The following is a 23,754-nucleotide window of genomic DNA, read 5'->3' as shown; positions in this document are numbered from 1 at the left end:
GGAAAGGTCGGTGGGAATTTGTCCTAGCGAGGTGACAGCTATTTCAGAGATGCTGCCAGGCAGCAGCTTCTGCTTCCAGTGCAAACATCAAATTCCTTTTCTCAGCCTCTGCTTTAAGAAGGATCACGTGTGCAAAAGTTAAAGCTCCCTTCCCCATCCCGCAGCCCACGCGCTTGGGAGATGACTGCAGGGGCTAAAATAAACATGTCAACTCACTCATCCGTATCCTTTTTGCTCTCCTCAATGAATGCAATAGACTCAGATCTAAGGCGGTTAGTCACTTCGTACGTACGCAGGGTGACTCCAAAAATATCCTCGTGGTACCGGCTGTCATCCTGAAACAAGGGATGGGAGAGGGGCAATAGGAAAAAAAAAAAAAGAGTATTTACAAACAGTTGGTATTGCTGTGGCACCAGAAAGCTCTTGTGTTGTGGGTAGGTACCAGATACACAGCAAATATTCTGAGCCTGCCACAAGAGCTGGTGGGACAGGCAGGGCAGAGGGTCAGGAACAAGCAGGGAGGTGAAATGACCTTGCAAGGTCACACTGTGGGGCAGTGGCAGAGCTGCTCGGTGCATTAAACCTCCTCAACTGCTGGCAACCCAGGGCCAGTCTGCCCGTCAAAGGGACAAGTAGCCCGAGGCCAGCCTATGTACAAGAGTTTTTCCTTGAAAACCAGTCAAAAACATGGCTTTGGGCTCCCTCAGCCCCTGGATGGAGTGTGGGGCCATGGTTCAGAGGGACAGTCTTGCAGGAATTGGGTTGAGTTGTCCTCTGGGGCAGAAGCAGAACTATTCAAGCATCCATCCTCAGGCCTGTGTCCCAAACTGAGCTCACTTCTGCTGCAGCTGCACTATCTGCAGCATGTGTTTGCCCAGGGGCAGCAGTCAGCCAGCCCCAGGGACAGAGATTTTGGGAGGGGGATGCACAGTCTGCCCTGCTAACTTGCTGCAATGATGGAGGGACAGCGTGGACTTCACCAGGTGAAAAGGCCTGTCTAGGCTACCAAAGGTGCCCGAAAGATCTTGTATCAATGCTCAGCACAGCATCATGCTCATCACAGGAGCCCAGTGTGGGCTGAGGGGGAAGCAGCCAGGAGCAGAGATCCTGCAAAACAAGGTGCCTTCCACTGCACACCCAAATCTTGGGAAGATCACGCTCCCAACCTTGCCTGAGTGCAGGTGGCGTGGGTGAGAGCCGCAATCCCCGCCAGCACCCGTCACCTCGGTGCTGCCCGCTCTGCAGGAGGAGGCACCAGGTGCAGCGCCCGTGGCAGGAGCTTGCGCGGTGTCTGGTGGTGCAGACGCCACTCACCCGCAGCTTGCTGATGAAAGCGCCTGCCTCCTCCACTGACAGCTGGCCCTGCTGCCTCACGATGCGCTGAACGGTCTTGAGGACGTCCCCAGCCATGGTGACATCCCCGCAGACGTAGATGTGGCCTCCCTGCTCCTTCAGTGCTTTGAACACGGTTTGGGCCAGCTGCTCCTGTAACACGTCCTGCACGTATTTCTGAGGGAGGAGGAGGTGGGAGCTGAGATTAACTACAGCTTCTCAGCCCTATCCACCTGTGTGCTCCAGCCAGCTTTGTGTGCACCAGCTGCCTTCAAGGAGCATGCCTGCGCCTCACAGCACCCACAATGATAGAAAAGAGATGGGGAAAGCAGCAAAGTATCGCTTCTCTCTTGCATTTTCACAGCTTCACCATATACCTCATTGCCAGGCCTGCTCAGGTGGCAGTGGGAATTCAGACCAGATGTTTGCGCTGGTTCTGGGCTACCCCAACCGGGTGACATCCCTCCTTGCCCACCTGCGTGGGAAGATGTGCCTTTGCCCTCCTCATCTGCCTCTGCCTGGTGAGGAAGGCTACAGTCCTCCAGGGAAAAGCATGAGCAATGTGGGCACATATTCAGGCTGGTGCAGGCATGGCGATGCGCCCTGGGAACAGGGCTCCACTGGGAAGGGCATGATCCCGCATGCTTATGCAACCAGAGTGCCCCAGGGCATGAACCCCTGTGGCTGTGCCAAGGAACCAGCATCTCCATGCTGTGCTGGCTGGCCGTGGCCACCCAGGGCTGCACACCAGGGCCACAGCAGTGCCTGCTACGCACCTTTGGTTTGTCCGGTTCCCGGGAGTAGGCTGTGTACAGCTCTCTGAAGACACCTTGGGTTTTGGCAAAGAGTGTCTCCTCTTTGTAAATGTGGTCAATCCTGGCCTGCCGGCAGCCAAAGACCAGGACCATAGGACAAGGCTTCAGACCTGGGGGAGAGATGGGGGAAGCACTTAGCCTGGGGACCACTCATACCCACTTTCTGCAAGCCATCTCCCTCCAGATCTGCCAGCAGCCCCAGCACCATGCACAGGAGTGCCAGGAGCCTTCCCTAGCCAAACTGGGAGGGAGGGAAAACCAGCAAAGAGGAGTTAATGCACTGTCTGAGCCAGTGCATGGCCTGGGGTCACACGGCAGGGGCACTTGTGCCAGGTTTTGGGGAAAAATGAAACTTTTTTTTCTAAACAGTGTAAATGAGCAGTGAAAAATGTGTATTTTACATAAAAACGATGCCAGCACTATCGTTCTGTGAAATTTTATGTGGAGATTTTAATGGAATTTGCTTTGGGAGTTTGGGCTGACCTCCAAGCCTGCACCTGGGACAGCTGCTGCTTTGAGAAGCCCTTTGCCTTCCAGGGCAGCCCGGGCAGGACACTGCCCCTCACTCCCCACACCACCAGCCCAGGGTTCCCAAGCACTGCTTGAGATGAGAAACAGGAGGAAAAAGCATCGACCCACCTTTGTGCTGAATTTCAAAAAGCCGCTGCTGCCAGAAGCTCCGGAAAGGGGCGATGCCGGTGCCGGGGCCGATGAGGATGCAGGGCACCTGGGGATCCTGGGGCAGGTGGAACCCGGGCGCACTGCACGCATCGAACATGCCAGTTACACCCAAGCAGGATGTTCTCTCCCTTGCCTCTGCCCACAGCAAGCCAAGACACCACCCAGAGAGGGAGGGGGAGGAAACGAGGTGAAATCCCATAAAGTGACATTTTAGTGCAGAAGAACTGCATCTGAGAGGGACCCATTTGCTCACAAATCCAGCCCTGTTTTCCCTGCACCCTTACTACTTTGCAAAGAAGAACTGAGGGCAAAGAGCTCATCCTGCAAGAGGGCTCACCCCATCTTTTTCACACCTTGCCTTGCATGGACCACTTACCCTCTTACAAAACAGGGCACTATTTCATCGGTCTGTATCCGATTGAGCCAAGAGGAGCAGACTCCGTGGTGGATTGGTCCTTCTCCATCTAGGGCAGGAGGGAAGGAGGTCTATACGTGGCACACTGCCAGCTACTCCAATTATTTTCCTTTCTGAAACCCTGCCTGATACATCCCACATGAACACCACACTGAAACATTTAGTATCTCTGCATCCATAGAGGTAGCCCTCTGTGGAGCTACCCAAGTTCACACAGGACCCAGCCCTGGGATAGCTGGATGTCCACAATACTTAGGAAGCACCCAACTTCTCTTTGGTCCTTTTTGGCAGAAAGCAGCATCATGCTGTGGTGCTTCCAGACACAAGCCCTCCATGGCAGCCCCAGATGAATGGCCAGTGTCTTCACCTGTGTCCTACTTGTTGCAGGGGTGCTGGGGCTGTGTCCCTCTATACCAGGGCTGCTTGAACACATCAGTGCTTGCACAGGTACAGAAATTTGACTAGTTGTGGCAATGCGGACTGTGGTGTGGGCAAACATGATCCTACATGGAGCTTGGAGCCACCATGGCTAGTCTGTTGGCACCTGACCCAGACCTGGCATCACTGCAACACACTCCCCTTTGATGGATGGCCATCCACCATAACATGGGACAGCAGTGTCATGGGTGAAAGGAATCTAGTCACTGCAGCAGGTAGAAAGGCTTTAAAACAACATCTCTCTGCCAAAGACCTTGTGGTGTTGCCCATGTGCTAATGCTCCCCACACCAAGCCTGTCTCCACTGACCCCTGCATGAGCATGGTACCTCTTGTGCGGTAGGACACCACTGCCACGGTGAGGTGGACCTCGCCTGGGTACATCTCTGGGGAGGAACTGATGGAGTAGTAGCGTGGTTGGAGGAGGGGGAGCTGTGTGAGCAGCAGTGTGGAAGGCATCTGCACAGAGGGGAACTCCTCCAGCACCTCCACTATGGTAGGATTCTTGGACCACTTCCATTCCTCATACTCCTGCAAGCCCTGCAATGAGGGAGGGAGGGAGGAGAGAGCTGCAGCGTCGACCTCTTCCAAGCCAGATGCCTCAACTGATGTCCCACCAGGCCTATGGCAAAGCTGGGGTGGGTGGCAGTGAAGGCAAGCAGGAGGAGCTCTGCTGTTAAGGGTAGAGACTCAGCCTAACCACAGTGTGGGGTGAAAATGCCTTGTGATTGTGCTTGTCCCCAGGACCTTGAAGAAATGGGGTTTGGGGTCTGAGGCTTTACCTTGCTAAGAACCTGCAGACGTTTCTTCTCCTTGTCACTGGTGGCCAACAAAGCAAACTGCTGCAGCAGCAGGGGTGTGGGAGGAGTGGTGATGTCCAAATAGTACTTAAAAGCCTGGAAGATGGTGCATGGTGGGACACGGTTCTCATCTGTCCAGTTACTGATGACACCTGCCAGGAGGGAATTCAGCACAACCATGGGATCAGGTGAGCATAAGAGCCAAGGTGGACAAATCCTTGCTTTTATTCCCCTTACCAGCTCTGACACAGTGAATGATGAAGAGCTGGAAAGAAGAGTGAGATATCCTCATGCTGCAAGTGGGATGCTGTACAATGAGCACAAATATGAGTCTGATACTCCACCACCATCAGCCTTGGTCACTCTGAGTTAATACTGTTTTCATTCCTTGTTACACTGTGCATAGCAGTAGGATATCAGACTTATCCCTGAATTGGAATGGTCCATTAAGATCCCTTAACTCTTCTTTCCAGTCCTAGACATTGATTTTCCCATGAGAATATAAACACCTTTAATTTTTCTGAAGAATAAGGAAATATCTTCCCCAGGGCCCTGCTAACCCTTCACACCCTTGCTTTACAGCCCAGTGCAGATGAGCAGGTGCTCTGGGCAGAGCAAGGTTGAAGAAGGTGCTCCCAATCCAGGTAAACACATCTGTGAAGTGGGAAATAATTTCTCCAAGGGGCCACCTACTTCCCTGAGGAGCTACAAGAACTGCTACTTGATGAGCGAGAAGGAGAGAGGACACCTCTATGGTGAGATGGCCCTGGTTACCTAGAGCTGTGTTCCTCTCCTCCAGGAGCTCCACCTTCACCAATTGGTTGGCCGGAGGGGCATCTTCAAGCCTGTCAATCAGGGCATTGACCAAGTCTTCATGGTTCCCAGGAAACACGCCCAGGTGGTCCCCGGGCAGGTACTGCAGTTCCTGGTGTCCATTGGTGTGGAGGCGCAGGAAAATTGTCAAGCGGCTACAGGGAAAGGAGAAAAATAAGTGGTTTTGGGGAGTCCTTCAGGGAGCCGCTGAACTCTGGCCTCAGGAGCCTCTGGGTGTGCTGGGCAGTGGTGGCATGTCCAAGCCCTGGTGCCTCACTGAGTAGTCACTAAAGTCGAAGCAGGGAGCTAGAAAGGACACTGCAGAGCCTGCCTCCTCCCACCAGACTCATCCTGAGGGACTTTTTTTTTTTTTTAAAAAAAAAAAAGGAAATAAAACAGTTTAATCTCTTGCTTCAACAATTTTATCATTTCTTTGCATGCACCCCATGCATCCACAAGTGTGGCCACCCATCTTCTCATCCTTACAGACAGCAGGCTAATTTATGTAGCAGCAGAGATTTCACCATGTAAGAAGGCAGGGAACACCCTTCTCTGGGCTTATGTGGCTTCCAGCCTTGGTCATAATTTGCACAAAGAGGGTATCCATGGGACATTCAGGGGTCAAGGGATATTTGCAGCACTGTGTGAATGGATGCTCGGGTGCATTCCCACAGCTCCCAGGACAGCTGCACCTCCTACCTGGACTTTGGGCTCTGCAGGTTCTGGCGTGTGATAAGCCGAGCTGCATAGACGCGTTTTTTGTGGATGCTGTACAGTCCTGCAGAGGAGAAGAGTCAGTGAAGCAACACAGCAGAGCATGGCCAGGGCAGGTGGCTTCTGGCTTTTGCAGGGCTGTCAGCCATCGCTGCGGGTTCAGCCCTTCGGATCGGAGCTGGCTGATACCAGCCATAGCAAGTGGACCGTGGGCTCGACCACCCTCCCGCTCCCACCTCCTGCAAAGCTTCAGTGAGCCTGAGGGTTCAGAAACTCCAGAGGGGAACCAAACACGTGTCCCTTTCATTAGTGACTGAGGAGGACTCTGAAACCACCCGCATGAGGCGTGGGGACGTGCCCTCATGTGCAGGCATGAACGTCTTGCTGCCAGTACCACCTGGCTGATAGCAAATTTGGGAAAAGCTAAGCCAGTGTGGCAGATCATCAGCTGCAGGAGCCGTGCTGAGGGGCCAGGTGTCGGTGGGCTGGACCTGCCATTGCACCGCAACGCTCGGTGGAGCGGCATTTGGACAAAGTGAGCTTGGAAAGCTCCCAGGTTTCCAGCTCTTTGCTTCAAGAAATGGGGTCAGGAGGAGGGAGATCAGATCATATCCCAACATCTCTGTTACAGATACAGACAGGGACCAGCTAGAAGGTCCTGAGAGTGTCACAGAATGCTCCTTGGGCATGTGATGGAGGGAAAAGGCAAGACTAAAATGCTGAGATTTTAACACAGAATAAATAAGTTTGGCCCCTTTGCCCCCAATTGAGCCCACTATGTCTTCCCCTCCACCTGCTCCATGCCCAGAGCCATCCAGGGTGACTCCATCTTTGTACCTTGTGTGAGCTCCGGGGCCTCGGCCACATAGGTCAGGCGAAACTTGCTCCTCTTCCAGCTCCGGTCATTGCTGATGAGGGAGTTGTTTGCTTTCTCGATGTTGACGTCGTCCCCCACGCAGAACACATCGCACGCTGCCTGCAGCACGCACCAGGCTCTCAGGCATCTCCCTGCTGTCCCTGGGCTTTCTGACTGAGCCCCACAACCCACCTTGTCCCATCAACCTCAGCCAGCACATGGAGAAGGAACCCTCAAAAATGTAGGGCTGTACCAGTTGCCATGGGCATGTCTCATGGTGCCCTTGTTCCCCAGGCATCTGTGGTAACACAGCAATTCAATACAGTGCTCACCCTTTGGCAGTCAGCTCAAACCAGAGCATCAGCTCCATGAAAATATGGAGAAACTCTTTATTGTGGGCCAGGGTGATGGTCAGGTGTCCCAGTCTATATAAGGAGAAGCTGGGTTTTGATCCAGCTCTAACCATCCACTTTGCTCTATCCTGTGTCCTACTCCCCCCTGCTCCTCCCTGGGGCACAAAGGAATCGGGTTACCTTGAAGACCTTCTTGGCCCAGGTCCTAAAGGACTCCTCTTGGCCGCAGAGCTCATCCCCTTCTCCCATGCGGAGGATCCTCTCTCCACCCAGCTCCTCCAGGAGGGTGTCCACTGCCCGGGCAAAGGCGCAGAAATGGGGGTAAGCACGTGACCCCAGCCCAAACACGGAGAACCTGTGGAGAGGTGGCACAGCTGTGGCTACCGAGCTGGGAGGGACATTGAAATCTCCCCCTCCTGCACCACCATGGCCAACACCAGCTTGAGGGAGCATGAAGGGATCTGCATGCTGCAAAAATGCGTCATGTTTTAGGAAAGAGCGAGCTGTGGTAAGAGAAAGGGGCTCTGTGCAGCACCAGCTCCCACTCCGTCCCTTCTGCAGCAAGAAATTGCTGCCTCCCACCCCAACCTACTTACCTGACATTAGCCAAGGGCCCTGTGCTTTCAAAGTTGTCCCTGGAGTCAGGGCCGTCACTTGAGGATTTCCGTGCATCCGAGTAAGAGGAGACACTGTTGAAACGAACCTTGTAGCTCCTGTGAATGGCATCAAGTATTAACAATGGTGACAAGTGTGCAAGTGGCTCCCACTGAACAGCATGCTCAGAGGGGACCAGATTGTGGAGGAGACCAAACTAGAGCTCAGGGCTCAATATTCCATGAGCAGGCACCATGATCAGTGGCTAGAGCAGAGAAATGTGCTCCTGCCCAGGGTTAAGCCATAGCAGCCCTAATGGTCTCTCCCCCCAAGCTGGACCCAGACTGTTTCATGAGGTCCTCCAGTCACCTCCCAGTGGGTTGACCCAGATGTTGCCCACCACATTGTCCCCAGCCATGCAGAGCTGGCAGGACTTTTAGCTTTACCTGTCCTTCCCTGGCTGCACACAAGATCGGGAATATTCTGAAGGATTTTACACTCATAGGAAGTAAAAAAAAAAAAAAAAAAGGAATGAGAGAAGAGGGGATGAGGAGGGGGAAGGGGAGTGGAGAAAAAAATCTGACAACAGCAGAAGTATTTCTGAATTGAACCATCTTCAAAAATTGCTCTACACAAGGGTTTCTAAATATACTGCCAGAGCAATGAAGCAGTAGTGTGGATGAGTCACAGCAGACCTCCTGCACCCAGCACACCGTGCAGAGGAGACAACCCCTGAGCAAAATAAATGCCAGGGTCGCAGAGCCCTGTGCTCCACCTCAGCTCCACAGCCGCCTCCTTTCTGTCCAGAAACCCTCCTGCTCTTCTGCTTCACTCCATCTGGATGGACCCACTCTTTCTCTGCTGTTCCTGGGCCATGTCCTCACCCTGGGTTATGTGGAGAAGGCAGAGCAGCACAGCCCACCGGTCTGGATGGGCATGAAGCCCAAGTTCCCCACTTGGTTGATGGGCCCAAGGTCAGGACACCAGCAGCTCTTGCTGAAACGAGTACATCCTTGTGGCAGGGGATGACTGTTGAAAGATGGGCTGCATTTTAACAGTGGGTGCTTAAATATGGCAGGATTATGAATGCCTCAGAAAACCCTTGGAGAACCCTTGCTGTAGGACACAAGGAACCTAATATACAATCACAGCAAAACCTCTGGGCTGTGGTCAGAAAGCCACAGCCGCAGCACCCTGGCAGGCTCCTCGAGACACTGTGGCCCTGGGCAGACGTGGAGCTGGGAGCCAGGGGGGTGCATGTGCAGGAGCTGCTCCCTCGAGCCTTTTCCTACAGATGCTGCTGACTCTGCTCCCCTTCCCTAGACAGTCTCCTCCAGGACGTCTTTTCTCATTGCAAAAACTTTTTTTCGTGCTTAACAACAGCATCTCTTCCTACCATCCAGAGCCACGACCTGTTGCCCTGTCCCAGGAAGGCTATGGGGAGTAATCTATTCCCTCCATCTCTGCACTCACCTTTTCCATATGCGAAGTCTGCTACCACACTACTTTTCTGTGTCCTCTTCTCCAGATAAAACAACTCTCTCTGTTTTGATCTATCCACACAGGTTACTGTTTCCAGCACTCTGACCACTTTTGCTGTCAGGTAACTAAGCCACAGGCTGTTCTGGCTCTTAGAAACTCCTGCCAGTCCCTTAAATTACATTTAGAGGTGACTGGGACAGCCAGCACTGAGCTCAGGTGCTTTTGTCCTCAAATCTGCCTGGCTTGCCACGGGTGACACTTCTGAATCCAACTCAATGCTGCACCAACCCAGCCCCAAAAAGTGAAGATCCTTGGGGTGAGAACCACATGCAAAATGTCCCTTCTTCACCCAGTCGCCTCCAGGGCAGCCTGCACATCCCATTTTGTCAGCTGTCCCCATTAAGGCACGGGGCCATTAGAAAACTGATGGATTTTCAGCTCACAGACCTTGCAGGGATCCATCAGATGATCCACAGTGAGGAGACCACTTCGGGGCTGCTGCGTCACCAGCAGCAGAGAGGTAAAAATCCATCCCTGCCCTGCCCGGTGGTGTTTGTCACCACTCTGCAGCCACACCAGCACTGCTCTTTGCTGCTCAAGCAGAAAGTTAGGGTGGTTAAATTGCACCGTACCTCTGGCCAGTGGTAATTTTTTCTTAATTAAGGAGCAGTCTTTTGCCAGTTGCGAGCATCACTGTGTTAACTCAGGAGAGCCTCCAGAGCAGAGCAGTATCCCAGTTAAATTAAATACATTGTACTTAATAGCTAAAATAAGGAGGTCCCAAATGATTAACACTTTGCTGGCTGCCCTCACTTCCCAGCCTCTGGGACATGCAACAAGATGCTCAAGGCTCATGTTCCACTGATGGGGGATTTTCTAAAACCCCAGACTGTCTCCAGTTCCAGACTCAATGTTACAAACATCACAGCCGGAATTTATAACAATTCTTACTTTCCTGAGAAATATTTTTACATGATGCAAGAAGTTAAATTTGGTTCTCAGACCCTCCCCCATATACATAGGTAGAAACTCCCTTCTGTACCTCCAAGTCTCACTATTTTGGTGTCTCCTGAACAACCCCAGCTCTTAGATTCAGTGATTTTGGAGGAATTCCTGCTTTTATTTGTTGGTTTTGGGTTGTGGGTTTGGGGTTTTTTTTGTTTTGTTTTGTTTTGTTTTTGTTTGGGTTTTTTTTTTTCATAGATGCCTGCCTCTTACAGCTGAAAAGAGAAAGTTTAAAATGCCAGCCCAGGGAATTACAGGCTGGAGTCCACAGGCGTGCCCGACTCAGTGCTTTTGTCCTCCCTGGGATCTCTGCGTAATCCATCCCCTGGTTCTCCAGGCAGGCCTCATCCCTCGGACCTTTGAGACTTGAAACCTGCGTGGGGATTTCACACTGCCTTCTGAGGGGAGGAAAGCAGAGAAGCAGGCTGTCCCGGCTGCGGGGCTGTCTGCTTGCTGGGGTTGTGAGTGGGAAGGGAGGGTTTTGGGGTGCTCTTACTTCCTCTCCTCCAGGTTGGAGTTGGGATTCTTCATCTCCATTAATGCACAGCCAAATTTCTACAGAGAAGAAATCAAAAAAGACCATCAGTTTTGCCACTCTCTGCAGGAAACAGAGCAGCAACCAAAGCCTGGGCTGCAACTCTGCTCTCTGCTTGCTGTTCCCAACAGCCTGCAACGCTGTTGTACAGGGATTGATGAGGTTGTAGCTCCTTGGCCAAGGGCCTGGCACCTTTTGTGTGACACTGGCATCAGTTGTACGGGATGCATTTAACAACAGATTAGTTATTTGTCTCACGGCAGGAAATGAGTAGATATCCCTATTTCAGAGCAGGCTGGAGGCAGGCAGGCACAGCACCAGGTATCACACAGCACCCAGACCTGTTTTGGACCATTCCAGCTCAGGCTGAGCAAAAAGAGGACACCAGTCCCCATTCCCTGCCACCTCTCCCCTGCCCATGTCCCTGCTGTAGTCACCCACCCTTGCCCTCTGTCCTACCTCTCCGTTCTCAGGTGGGTCTCCATTGCCAAAGGTGCTTGTGACCACCAGGACCATGGTTTCATGCTCTAGGTGCACGATGTCATACTCGTCCATGGACATCACCTGGGAGCAACAGAGATGTGAGTGAGAGGCCTTTGGTGGGGAGATCAACCACCAGCCATTCTCCTGGGATGGACCCCAGCCCACCTGGGGATGGGAGCAGCATATCCTTGCTGACTCCATGCCAGTGCCAGTGGAAAAACCTCCACACAGGGAGAGAACAAGAGCCTCAAGGGTCATGGACAAACCACAGGGCCAGTCAATGTATATGTGCTACAATGCCCGCAGGAGTATTAGTTGGAAAAAATCCTGTGCAGGCTTCAATCTAGACCCTCAAGGTCATATCGTGGGAGCTGCTGAAAACCCTCAGCAGCTGGGAAGCTCCACGTGTGTTGAGCCATGTATTTTCCAACAGCCATGTATTTCCTTGGTCTACCCAGACACGTACATAATCTTGCAGGGGCTGGGAGCTGGTACAATACCTTGGCATCGAAAGCGTGCTTGAAGATTTCACACAGAGTTTTTGCATAGACCTGCGACTTCCCTGTTTCAGTGGCATACAGGATGGTTGCTTTGACCCTCTTGGCCATGGCCTGTCCCATCAGCTTGGCTGAGAACTTCACAGCTCTAGGAAGCAAGAATAAATCCTGTTAAGAGAGCTTGTTTCCCTGTCAGTGCCTCTAGCCCAGACTATTCACACCATTTTATTTATTAAATGAACAGCCTGCCTACAAAACTGCAGCATCTTTTTTATTGTTGTTGTTGTTGTTGTTATATGCCAAACAGGGAAGTTATGGAACTTGTCAGAGAGGAAGACTAGATGAGGGGGCTTGAAGAGAGATCTTAAGTACCTGAATTGGTGTAGGGACAAAAATGCTAAATCAAGTGTGGAGGTGCTCTTTCTGTAGGGACAGAGAATCAGAAGGAGGGGCAGCAGTCACTGAAAGCAGTGACTAGATAACCTCAAAGGAAAAGCTGGAGACCAACCAGAGCCCAAGCTATGGGAAGAACAGTGGCTTCTCCATCTCTTCATGTCTTTAAATCCTACCTGGATGCCTTTCTGCAGGTGGTTTCCTCTTCGATCAGAAGTGCCTGGCCTCCACACATCACGCACAAAGCCCTGAGACACTGAGAAGGTCAGACGAAGCTGTTTGCAAGTCCCTTTGATTTGCACTCCAGTGACACTATGAACTTTACTCAGAGGAACAGTCCTCCTGAAGCTGAGAGGTTGCACATTTATTTGAGCGTTTGCAGGGCTGTGTCTAGCTGGCTGCCTCCTGTGACTGCAGTCATGACTGAATGCATTTGCTCTGTTTTTCCCCACTGGCTCAGCTCTGACAGCAGGGCAGAAGGTCCCTGAGAGGCCACTGGCCTCTCTAATCCTGACCAAGGTGATGTAGAGCTAGAAACACTGGCTCTTTGTCTATTCTAGTGCTGCTGGCTGGGTTGGCATCAGTGGGAGCTGTCAGCACTGGGGGACAAGGGAAGCTGTCATGAGCCAGCTTTGGGTTGCATGGTAGGGTGTGGCAAGTTTGTTATTTTAGCACCATTCGTAATCACATCAACATTATTTTTTTTTTCCTAAGTGAAGAATATCTTCACCTTTTCTAAATGGATGATCAAGCCTTTAAATGGAGCCACCAGAAAGACAGGTCTGGATTTAACCTGGTGTGTTGCAATAAGGAAAAACAGTTTTCATGGGGTTGAGAGAGCACAAAGCATCTCTGCGGCCTTTGCAAGAACAAGGGCTGCTTGATTCACTTTGGCAGGGTGATCAGACCCTGCCCTGGGTGATCAAGTTCAGCAAGACTCCTGCATCCCCTTCAGACGAGTTGTGGGGAATGGAGATTGCACTGGACTGTTTACACTGGCAGGAGAAGAGAAGCCCAGCTTCCCCCTGCCCCTCCTGCCAAGGCAGGAAGAAATGCTCTAGGTTTGGACAATCACTTGGGGAAAACAATTAAGGGGAGGGAAAAAGAGGTAGAAACCCCACCAGGCTGGTATGTCCTGCCTGCTCCGGGCAGCTCCCCTCCTTGTCAAAGTCAGCCCCAGGAGCAATTGTTTGCTGCTATACAATCACTCCTCAGCGTAGTTCTGTGCATTAAAGTTGCCCCTGTGCTTTCCCATGACAGTAGTGTCCTCTGTCCCCAGGGGAGGGAAGGGGCAGGATGGGCAGGGACTGCAGGTGGGAACACTTTGATTTGGCCAGAACCAGCACAGCCTGTCTGAACAGGTATTAAATCACGCCGCGACCAGTGCCAAGTGCAATGCTCAGGACTGCTGGGCTCAGTCCGCCACTTGTTCAGCTGATTAACTCAGATCTAGGCAGGATTAATGGTGAATTACATCAGGAACAATAGGGATTTTTTTTAAATCACCTGCCATGCTCACTTTTTTATAAAATCATTTATCAATCACACACACACACAAATAAAAGCATTGTTTCTTCTAACTCAATGGCTCAATTAATCTTCCTGCACTCTCCACCAGCCCCGGGCTGCAGCCCAGACCCAAGCACCAGTGTCAGCCTAAGGAGCACATTCATCAGCTGCTGATCATGCTTATGGATGTACCATGGAAAATAGCTTACAGAAGGTGACAGCTGAAGAGTGGGAACAAACTGATAGTAGCAACTTGGGGAAACTGAAGCGTGGGGAGATGCTGTAAACAGCACAAGGCCACCTGGCAGCCTGGCCACAGATACCCAGGCAGATCCAGTACTACCCATTCTTGGCCCAGGGCTGCTGCAGAGCTAGCAGCTCCTACAAGAACCTGTCTACCAACGGCCCACAGGGGAGGCGTTTGGGCCAGGATCAGCCAAAGGGTCCAAATTACACTTCATTCCTACACCCCTGCTGACTAGGAGTTTTGTTGGGGGAAAGGGGCTTGTGTGGCCCATTACTAGGGGGCAACTGGCCATGAAGTGCAAATCTCAGCTTGGCCCTGATCCATCTGCTACTAGTATGGTACCTTCCTATCTCTCCTCTCCTTGCAAAGTGGGTGTTTGAGTGTTTAGACACGCCCTGGAAACAATTGCTCCACAAGTAGGTAAAGACTCGGTGAGAAAAAAAGAAATATGGACACAAATTTCATGTCACTTGTGGCAGCATTGCAGCAGTGGTGGGTGATCTCTCTGCCCCAGGAGGCTCTGAAAGATGATGTACAGTCAATGTACCCCCAAGAAGTGAGAAAGCCATTCCCAAGCACTGAAGATCACCTTACTAGAGGATGAACCAGCTTGGGAGAAGACGCAATATGCAACATTTGGTAATCACCTGGTTACGCACCCTTTGGTGCTCTAATTGCGTGTTCAAAGGACTGCATGTTTCTCCAGATGTCCCTCTTGGCATCTAAAGCCTCCAGTGGCCTGAGATCCAGGCTCACAACCCATCAGTTTGCACACATCCATAGGGTTGTGCTATCAAACAGCAGAGGAAACAGAGCTGCCCAAAACCAGGATCGGCGCCAAACACTCGAGCTCTCTTCAGAGGCCACTGGTACTTACTTGGCTAACTTCTTAAAGCCAATGGCCCTCTTCTTGGTAGGTGTCCCATTGACCCCTTTCCAGACATGGGTGTTCCAGGGGTCCGGCTAGGAGAGAGAAGAGCAACAGCTGATGGGCAGTGCTCAGAGCTTTGAGGAACGGTCTATCTGCAGCCCTGAGCACTGAATTCTTCTAGTCATGAAGGGAAAGACTAGCTGGCCTCTTCACAGCTCTCTATCTCCTGTATAGGATCCTGGGAGCTCCATGGGCTTCTTGGGGCAGTTAGGCAACAGGGTATGCACAGAAAAATTGCAATATAATAAAACCTTGCTGGCTTGTAACAGCATCTGGCCAAATGCTTTCTCACCTCTGAGATGAACATTAATAGGCCACAAGCAAAAAGAAGACAGGCAACACCCAAAGGAGAGAGGAAATGGAAACACATCCTTCCCCCTCCTCAGCCCACAGGTTATTTTTTTTCTGAAGAGCTCCTTTGGGGTGGGGAGGCAGCTGAAGCAAGGAACAAGCACACAGAAGCTAATTCAGTGCCCTCGCAGGCGGCTGCCTGTAATCCGGGCCAGGAACCCTCGGGGTTCCTGGTGGATTGGTTATGGAAATGAACAGACTGCTCCTGTTTTGTGATTGTTCCTTAAGGGCTCTTGACTAAAGGTCACATTGTGTGAAAACCACAGGAGCTGGGATGGTTGGCTAATGAGGGTGTGTTTGCTTAAGGGCCTTTTTCCCATGATCTGAAGTGTTAAATACTCCAGCACCATTTCAGCACACTGCTTGGCCTGCTGGGCAGGAGCCCCCCCCATCAAACTGTTGGATCCCCAAGCTGGCAGGAGTCATCGACTCAAACCTGCAGGCTGGAGAAGAGGAGGGATACGGTGACTACGAGGTCTTTTCCTCATCTAGCCATCAAAGTGCAAAATTAGGCATTTCCAAAGGGAGCAGCTCTACTTAGTCCTGCTTCCAAGGGTAAAAGTTGGAGCCTCAGGCGTCTCATGTTCCCATGAAGAGGCAAAAAGCCATTCCCCTGTAAAAAGGTGTAATATTCAAGGGGTTATTACACCACATTAGGGGGAATCACCAATTAGACTTGTTCATGGACTTCACTGCCTCAAGGGCCAGCTTGTTGAAGGGATTAGATGGTTCCCTCTCCTTCCTGCATCTTCTGAGCTCCATGTACCACCCTGCTCTTGGCTATACCTCTGGACATGCAGCACTGGTGGAAGGTAGGGTTGCAGACAGTACCTGGTACTCAAAGGAGGGTGTGAGACGGTAGTTGAGCATTTCCTGATGGAAAACTGGGGTGATGCTGCCAGACATTGGTGGGACAATCCACACCCAGTCAGCAGGACAGCCTCCACGGCATCGGTACTCATTCTCCATGTGCTTGATAAAGGACTCAGTGGCTGAGTGGTGATCCACAATGGTCACTTTGTCACTCTGTTGGGGGGAGAAGAGAGCAGAGCCAACAGCTGTGGGTTAATACACCCCAGAAGATGAAAGACAAGATTTTACTTTTTGGAGCTGTTTGACCCAAATATGTTTCACGCCCATGGTCCCACAGGACGGTACCCTTGGAGATGGCACAAGGCAGCTGTTGACCCTGGTCTTCCCAAGGAGGCTGTAAAGCTGCCCTTGTTCTTTCTGAGTAGATATGCTATGGGATGGCTGTTTCTTCAACTCAAGGGGCAGCTCTGATCCAGCTCTGGGGAAGGACTCCCACCCTCTGAAGCTGGGTTGCCAAGGTCTAGTTTTGCTACCGACCTTTAAGTGTAGGCAGGGGGAGAACATGGGCCAATTCATGCCTCATGGACGAGACAGAAGGACTGGATCTTGCCCCCTTGGGGCATTCCCTCTGGACCAGCAGAGCTCAGGTGCTGGTAGCACTGTTTCTACAATATTCAGGGCACAGAGATTATTAAATTTCACTGCAGGCTCCTGGAACAGCCCAAAATTAGGAAGGCAATTATTAAGTAAATAAGGCTCAAAACAAGTAATCATTTCTCTGTATCACAGCCCAATTTCAGCTGAGTGTATCAGCTGCTGCTGTTGTCCTTGGACAGATGTCTTGATACTTGTCCCATCCAGTCCCTGTGTCCCTCAAGCCTGACCCAAACAAAAGGGAGTCCTGCTGCTCAGGTACCTGGAAGCTGTACAGCACAGCAATGTTGATCTCCACCAGAGCCTGGTCCTTCCACAGTGAAGAGGTTTTCCTCATATCCAGATTCATTTTCTTGGCCACTTGCTGTAACAAAACATAGTAGAAGGTGGATGCTTTTAATGGCCAAGAACCAAGGGCTGAAGGTCTCTGGGGGGAGGAACCCAGAGAAGCGACCCAGGCTGACACAAGGCATGTGCAAGGCAGGGCAGCACACTTGCAATGAAGGGCTGGTATTTTGCTTTCCTCTGAGATGTGGTCCTGCCTTTTCCTCTTCATGACAGGAGCAAGACCAGTCTGGCCTCCCTTGCTCCCCCAAGCACATCAAGATGGCTGAATGATGAAAAGGTCCATCAAGAGCAGTTGCTCTTTGTAGGAGAAGAGGAAATGGGTGGGTCCATGGGACAGCAGATGATGGTGGTGATCCATGTGCTGGGAGGAACAGACCCTTGCACCCCTCCCCATACCAGACCTCCTTCTGCTCCCAAACTCTGTTTATTCTCATTTCTTCTACCTGGAGTCCTCCCCCCCCACACACACACACTTGGTCTCACCCCTCTGGTATCCAAATGAGGTCTCAAACAACTGGGGAGATAGCATGCCCCTTGAATGGGCAAAGGAGCCATCCTTGGTGGGTGCAGATTCTCCACACCAGTACTTCCCCATGGATTGGCTTTTTCTTCGACTCACCCTGTCCCCAGTGTGGCAAGTCCCCAGAGGAGCCAGCTGGAGGGTCCCCATGGGCAGACATGTCCCTGAGGAGTCACCAAGTGTCTTGACACCCACCCAGCCCCACCATAGCACTTGACCTCAATCAAACACGTGACCAGGTGCCTGGTGATCCATAAGATGCTTTGAGAAATCTATGGGGAGCTCAACAGGCATCACACTTGCTCTGTTAGATATCAGCTGGCCCCTTAGGACATGAAAAAACTTGCCAGCCTATCGTACCCTTGGCCATGTAGCTCCAGGAGAACGTAACTGTCCTAAGGGTCACTTGAATGTCCTATACTCTCCCACTCAAGGCAACACTTTCCCAGTGTCCTGCCTCTCTCCAGTAACTTCACACATCCCCACTGCACCCCAGGAGTGTCTGGCCTCCTTGAGGAGGGAGAATTACCTCCAGTATGTTGTAGCGAGAGTTGTCACAATAGTCCCGGACGCCAATCTCTGTGCCCATGTACCAGCCACTGAAGGGGCAGGCAGAAAACTCCAAGCCACCAATCTCAAGGAGCATGTTGGAAACTGCTGGCAAACCATACCACTTCAGGCCCAGGTCCTTAAACCATTCAAACCTGCCAGGATACAACAGGGTGAGACAATCAGTCATTCCTCAGTGCGGGCAGGGGAATGGAAGAGGTTACTTTGCTACCAGCCACCAGGCTGAAGGACATGTGAACAGAATAGTTCCTGGAGGCAATATTACCCTGAGGGGCTGTTTACAGAGAGAAAGGGATATATCAGGAGCGTGTAAGTCCCGGCAGACTTCAAGGAAATTGAAGCCAGCCCTGAGACAAGGACGCAACTTGCTTTCCACCTCCAGGGTCTGCCAGCTCCTCCCTCAGAGTGGAGGGAAGACCTGGAAGAGAGTCCTGGGTAAAGCACCCAAGCCACAAGAAGGAAGGGCCAAGCACAGGAGATGGCTTGGAGGGAAACCAGAGGAGCTCAGTCTTGCAGCAGTTTCAGGGCTTACTCTGACTTACTTGGGATGACGGATGGGCACTTCCAGCACAAGCTCTGGGGGGATTTCAAAGAGCTCTGGATCATTGCCATTGGCTTGAAGAAGCAGAGGCAGGATATCGAAGCGCCCATGTGGTGCCTTCCACCCTTGCTGAATGCAGATCTACAGGCAAAACAGAGGTGGGGTTACAAGTCCCACCAGATCACCTGATCTTCAAGCATTATGGGCAGGGAGTCGCATGGCACTGAGCAGGGTCTCCTAACAGCATCTCTGCTCAGCCCTTACAGCTGAGTAATAACCACCATCCAAGGGAGCTATGACATGGGGTTGCCTGTCACAGCCAACCCATGGCCAACTAAGAGGGATTTGGGATGAAAATGAGCCTAGAACTAAATCCCCAGGTAGGATCATGGCTCTGAAAAAGCTGCTTACCCTAATTGTGTCTGTAACAGTGAAGGAGAAAAGCAGAGCAGTTTGGGAAGAGCTGAGCAGAGCACTGGTGCTGTGTGGGCAGGCAGCAGCATAGGGCAAATCTCATTTCTGATTCCCGCTGGCTCAGGTCAGCAGTGGGCACACATGTTGTCCTGCTACAGCTCCCTCAGCACCCCTAACTGACCCCTCCTCAGCAAAAGGAAAATGAGGTAAGAGCCTTTCAGTGCAGCTATGGCCAACTCCTGCATGTGTGGAAACAGTTTTTATTCCTGGGAAAATGTCTGAGGGTGAGACAAATCCAGTTTTGCTTTGTGGCACTGCAGTGGATGTGATAAACCCTGCTTGACCCAGCACCCTTCTCACTCCTGGGATGGTCCGAATTTCTGCATGCCCCGGCCAGCCCCGCACCCATGGTGCCCAGGAATGACGGCTTCAGCCGGTACCTCCGTCAGTTCCACGTTTGCAGGGTCTCCCAGGATAGTGCCGTCGGGCTGCTTGTAGCCAGCATAGCGGATGAGCTGGGCGTTCCAGATGCGGAAGTCGTGCTTGCTGTCCGTCCGCTGCGGGAAGATGGTGATAGCAGATCTGGAAGGAAGAGGCAGTGCCGGTGAATGCCGAGGATGTTGCAAGGGCACAGGACAGGGGTCACCAGAAGAACAGCAAAGTGCTGTGGGGGAAGGGTGCTGCCCCTGACTGCCACCACGTGTGCGCCACCTCAGCTTGTACCTCGGACAAGCCCCCAGCATTTATTATATTTCCTTCACAGGAAGAAGTCACGGCCAGGTGCACTCCAGCTCTGGAATTTGGGGTGTTTCCAGCGATTTGCACAGAAGCTGGCTGCTAACATGGGGTTTCAGACAGATCTGGAGAGCAGTCTGTGCTCTGCATTTGATGCAGAATATAGGAAAGAAGAAATAACTGGAAAATCTGCCCTTTGAGGTCCTACAGAGAGCAAGAAGAGATATACTTGGACCAGCAGAACACCTTCCCCTGATATCAGGTCCCTCTAACACTCCCCAGGACAGGCACTGGCTACAACCACCCTGTTGTGCAGTGGCTGCTAAAGGAGACAGTCAGCAGGTCCCAGAGCTGGGTTGACACACATCCTGAGGCCTTTGGATGTAAATCCTGGTGACTTCCCGGTGGCTCACCTGAGGTTCCCTTTGTTGGTGGCGTATTTGATGTGGTTGCAGATATAATTGAACATCCCATGGGCTGTGGTGCAGTCCCGGGCATCAAACACCTGAAACAGTGGAAGTAATTATGGTGATGCTACAGGATGCTTCGACTCCTAGGGCAGAGTCAAGCAGAAGAAACACGGCACTGGGAAAGCCCTAGAAACCACCATGACTTGTTAGGTATCTAAAGCTCCATAATTATGTGTTCCCTGCCCTTACACACATGGATGTCTAATCCAGCTGCCCCTTCTGCTTTGGGGAGGCGAGTCATCTGCTACTCAGGCAAAAACCTCCTCAGTCCAGTGCTCTCAAGCTGCTGCTGTTCCTGGCTTATCCACCAACAGTTTTGTTTCTGCACTTTGTCTCTTGTAGATCAAGACTCAAGGCTGCCATAGGACAAGTAGCAGTCAGGCCTGAGATCCACTGAAAGGACAGGGAATCATAGAATCATAGAATGGTTTGGGTTGGAAGCGACCTTTAAAGGTCATCTAGTCCAACCCTCCTGCAGTCAACAGGGACATCTTCAACTAGATCAGGTTGCCCAGAGCCCTGTCCAACCTAGCCTTGAATGTTTCCAGGGATGGGGCACCTACAAAAGGATGAGGAAACAAGAAAAGAGGGTCAACAGGAGGCTTGAAGACAACTTCTTGCGGAAAGTGCTCTTCCTATGGTTCAGATATGCCAAAAGAAACAGTGGAAGTGAAGAGCTGAAGGCTTATCTGGGAGCAAAGGAGGCCCAGCCTCTCAGCCCCAGGCAGTGCCTACACCGTGGGTGAAGCAGCCACAGAAATTGCTCAGCAGCACTTCAGCTATGGGAGCAGAGGGAGACGTCACCTCCATACCAAGGGATTCCACAAGAGATCACTAATTCAACTCCTATCTTACACTCCCAGATAGTCAAAAGGGCACTGAGCCAAATCTTCTCCTGCCATAGCATCTCTGTAGCATGGATGAGTGTGTTCTGCTGTCTCTCTCCAGGCAGAGCAATAGTTTTGGAAGCAGTACATAAGATATTGGAGCAGTATCTGATTTTGAAAAATCTTCTCTGGAGTGCCAACTTCCACTTGGCCCAGCTTCAGACAGACACCTAGGCTACACCTACCCCACAGAGGCTTTTCCAGCTCCTGCTGACTTCCCATCCTGTGCATCCCCAAAGCTGTCAAGGAGAGCGTAGCTGCTGTGTGCTGATCACCCCCAACATACCTGTGCTGTGCTTCCCCAGGTATCTGAAGAGCAAGTTTTTCCTCTCCAAAACTCCAGTGCATCCTTTGGCAGGCAACCTGCCAGCTGTCTCCAGCTGTGCTGGTGCTCACCTGCAGCTTGGACCACTGAATCCTGCCCACGCAGCGGGCCGCATTTCTCCAGGCATGCTTGGCTCCATAGATCAGCTCTGTGTCCCGCAGCTGGTAAGTATCAGTGGTTTCAATCTCCTTGGTCACTTCCTCCAGCCTTTCCATGTGGGCCTTGGAGCCAGATCTGCATGTGTGGGGAACAGAGGAGACGGCAGTCACCAGCTTGAGTAGAGGGCAGGGAATCCTTCTGCTCTCCACCTGGGCATAAGTTCTTTCATTCTTAAGGACATGTGTGCAGATATACACACACACACGTGTGTGTGCTTTCAGATAACAGATGCTCAAATGCAAATGGGAGAGGTCAGTATTTTGCACAGAGGCAAATTCTAGGAATGAAAATCCCCTGAAGAAGCAGCTGTATGTGGAGCACCACAGTCTCACCCTGCTTTGACTCGCAACCGTGAAAGATCAGCTCATATGTGACATCTCAGCATAAGCAGCAGTCAGGGCCTGTGACCTTCTCCATCCAGTGCTTACCTCTTTATGGAGGAGTAGTACTGGTCAATGAAGTCCTTAGCCAAGAGGAGCACCTCCTCTTTTGTCCTGGTATCTTCTGACTTGCGGACATGCTGGCTAGGGGTCATTACTGAGCCCATGCAGATCTGCTCGGTGCATGCCGTGGTCTGATGAGACAGAAGGAGACAAGTGTGTCTTGGGTTACTGCAGCACTTTTGTTACATGACCTGGGCTGAGGGAAGTCAACAATTAGCTATGCAGAGGTAGGTGGCATCTTTGACAAACAGGGACATTTGTTTTCACACCTATCAGTAACGTTGTGTAAGACAGCTCAAGCATGTGCAGTCATCTCCTGTCCCACCTGATACGGACAATTGGGGATCACTAGATTCTTGCCCCAGACTGGCATAAAGTCATATGTTTTCCTGATTTACCCCAGATGGGCTTCCCTCTCACCCATCTTATTGCACCAGAGGTGAGACAAGAAGACTGACCTGAATTCGTCCAGTTCTGCATTTCCAGGTAAAGCCATCTTGGAAACACTGTGATCCACTCAACTATGCTCAGACAACTTTTGGTCAGCGCTATCAACTCTACTCACCATTGCTGTCTTGAGGTGCAGAGTGTCATGAAGAACGGAGCCTGTCTCCCAGTTCTTGATTTTGACAAACCGTGGGCATTTGGAAGGACTTCCATTCACTGCGTTCTTAGTTGGGGACTGCCGCCCAGATGGTGGTGGCTGGAAAATAGTGAGGACCAGGCACAAGGTTAGTATTCATCAACGAGATACTGGAAAGAGGCCACAATGACAAGCAGTGTCTTGTATTAATGGATGCCTGTGCTTCAATCTTAGTGATAACATAGAGAGAGACAAGGTATACAAGATATATGATCCAAATATTGGCAGTGTTTGGGATGCTACAATGGAGGAACTAAATCTCAGTGCAACTGAGAAGTCATCTCTGTTTACAGAACAGCCAAACCTGTAGAAGAGGAGTTAAAAAACAGAGACAGAAGTGACTTAGGAAAAAATTGTGTTCACATTTCCCAGGGGAAGACTTACCTCTCTAAAATACATTAAATGTTTCCTTTTAAGGAGTATCATCTGCTCAGGTTTTACACATGCCAAGCTCTGCCTCACTCATACGAGCACTGTGAGATAGAGCTAATAGTTCCTCTGAGCAAGCCAAAGGCACATCTCATTTGATATCAGTGCTGGAAGATTGTAGCAATAAGGATGGATAAATTATGCAAGTGGGAGGGCTGCTGAATTATGCGAAGTTGGGTTACTTCAGTCTCAGCTCTGAATCTCCAGCCCTCCCTCCAGCACACTCTGCGCCAGGGTGTGCTCCTCCAGCACATCTCGAGTTACAATCCAATGTAAGGAAGAGCCGCAGACAGCAGAGAGCTTGTAATGAGAAGAGCTGGCTGCAAGTGCTTGTATTTGCACATGTTTTCACAGCTAATATCTAGTATTTCTACTGTGACCCTTATTAACCCAAGCACTTCAAATCTTAAAGAGTAATCCGTGTATGCCAGTGTATCATGGGACAGTGAGATCTGCAATGGCCCTGGAAAGCAGAGACATTTTTTCTAGGAAACAGATCTTACAGTAGTATTTAATTCGGTCACTTCAGCCATAATGGTGTTGCTGCAGGTTACAAGGGGA

At 51.3% G+C, this 23,754-nt stretch overlaps 1 protein-coding gene across 1 annotated transcript in view; it reads right to left on the bottom strand.

The window, feature by feature from the left end:
* NOS1 (nitric oxide synthase 1) overlaps window positions 1-23,754 on the bottom strand; it is a 58,886-nt gene that overhangs the window by 8,487 nt on the left and 26,645 nt on the right. The window contains exons 4-28 of the mRNA XM_026859831.1: window positions 22,687-22,824; window positions 22,107-22,252; window positions 21,591-21,753; window positions 20,251-20,342; window positions 19,543-19,684; window positions 18,690-18,829; window positions 18,107-18,281; window positions 16,972-17,073; window positions 16,074-16,268; window positions 14,838-14,923; window positions 11,815-11,959; window positions 11,291-11,395; window positions 10,793-10,851; window positions 7,812-7,928; window positions 7,396-7,570; window positions 6,844-6,982; window positions 5,992-6,070; window positions 5,254-5,447; window positions 4,462-4,631; window positions 4,009-4,219; window positions 3,205-3,292; window positions 2,787-2,908; window positions 2,109-2,257; window positions 1,315-1,509; window positions 217-335 (exon numbers count right to left, since the gene is read on the bottom strand). Coding sequence (XP_026715632.1) covers window positions 217-335; window positions 1,315-1,509; window positions 2,109-2,257; window positions 2,787-2,908; window positions 3,205-3,292; window positions 4,009-4,219; window positions 4,462-4,631; window positions 5,254-5,447; window positions 5,992-6,070; window positions 6,844-6,982; window positions 7,396-7,570; window positions 7,812-7,928; window positions 10,793-10,851; window positions 11,291-11,395; window positions 11,815-11,959; window positions 14,838-14,923; window positions 16,074-16,268; window positions 16,972-17,073; window positions 18,107-18,281; window positions 18,690-18,829; window positions 19,543-19,684; window positions 20,251-20,342; window positions 21,591-21,753; window positions 22,107-22,252; window positions 22,687-22,824 — 3,446 coding nt within the window. The remainder of the gene's footprint in view (window positions 1-216; window positions 336-1,314; window positions 1,510-2,108; window positions 2,258-2,786; window positions 2,909-3,204; window positions 3,293-4,008; window positions 4,220-4,461; window positions 4,632-5,253; window positions 5,448-5,991; window positions 6,071-6,843; window positions 6,983-7,395; window positions 7,571-7,811; window positions 7,929-10,792; window positions 10,852-11,290; window positions 11,396-11,814; window positions 11,960-14,837; window positions 14,924-16,073; window positions 16,269-16,971; window positions 17,074-18,106; window positions 18,282-18,689; window positions 18,830-19,542; window positions 19,685-20,250; window positions 20,343-21,590; window positions 21,754-22,106; window positions 22,253-22,686; window positions 22,825-23,754) is intronic.

Source organism: Athene cunicularia, assembly GCF_003259725.1.
Source record: "Athene cunicularia isolate RWA chromosome 15 unlocalized genomic scaffold, athCun1 chr15_part1, whole genome shotgun sequence".
NCBI lineage: Eukaryota > Metazoa > Chordata > Aves > Strigiformes > Strigidae > Athene > Athene cunicularia.
This window is presented reverse-complemented; position numbering and strand designations above follow the sequence as displayed.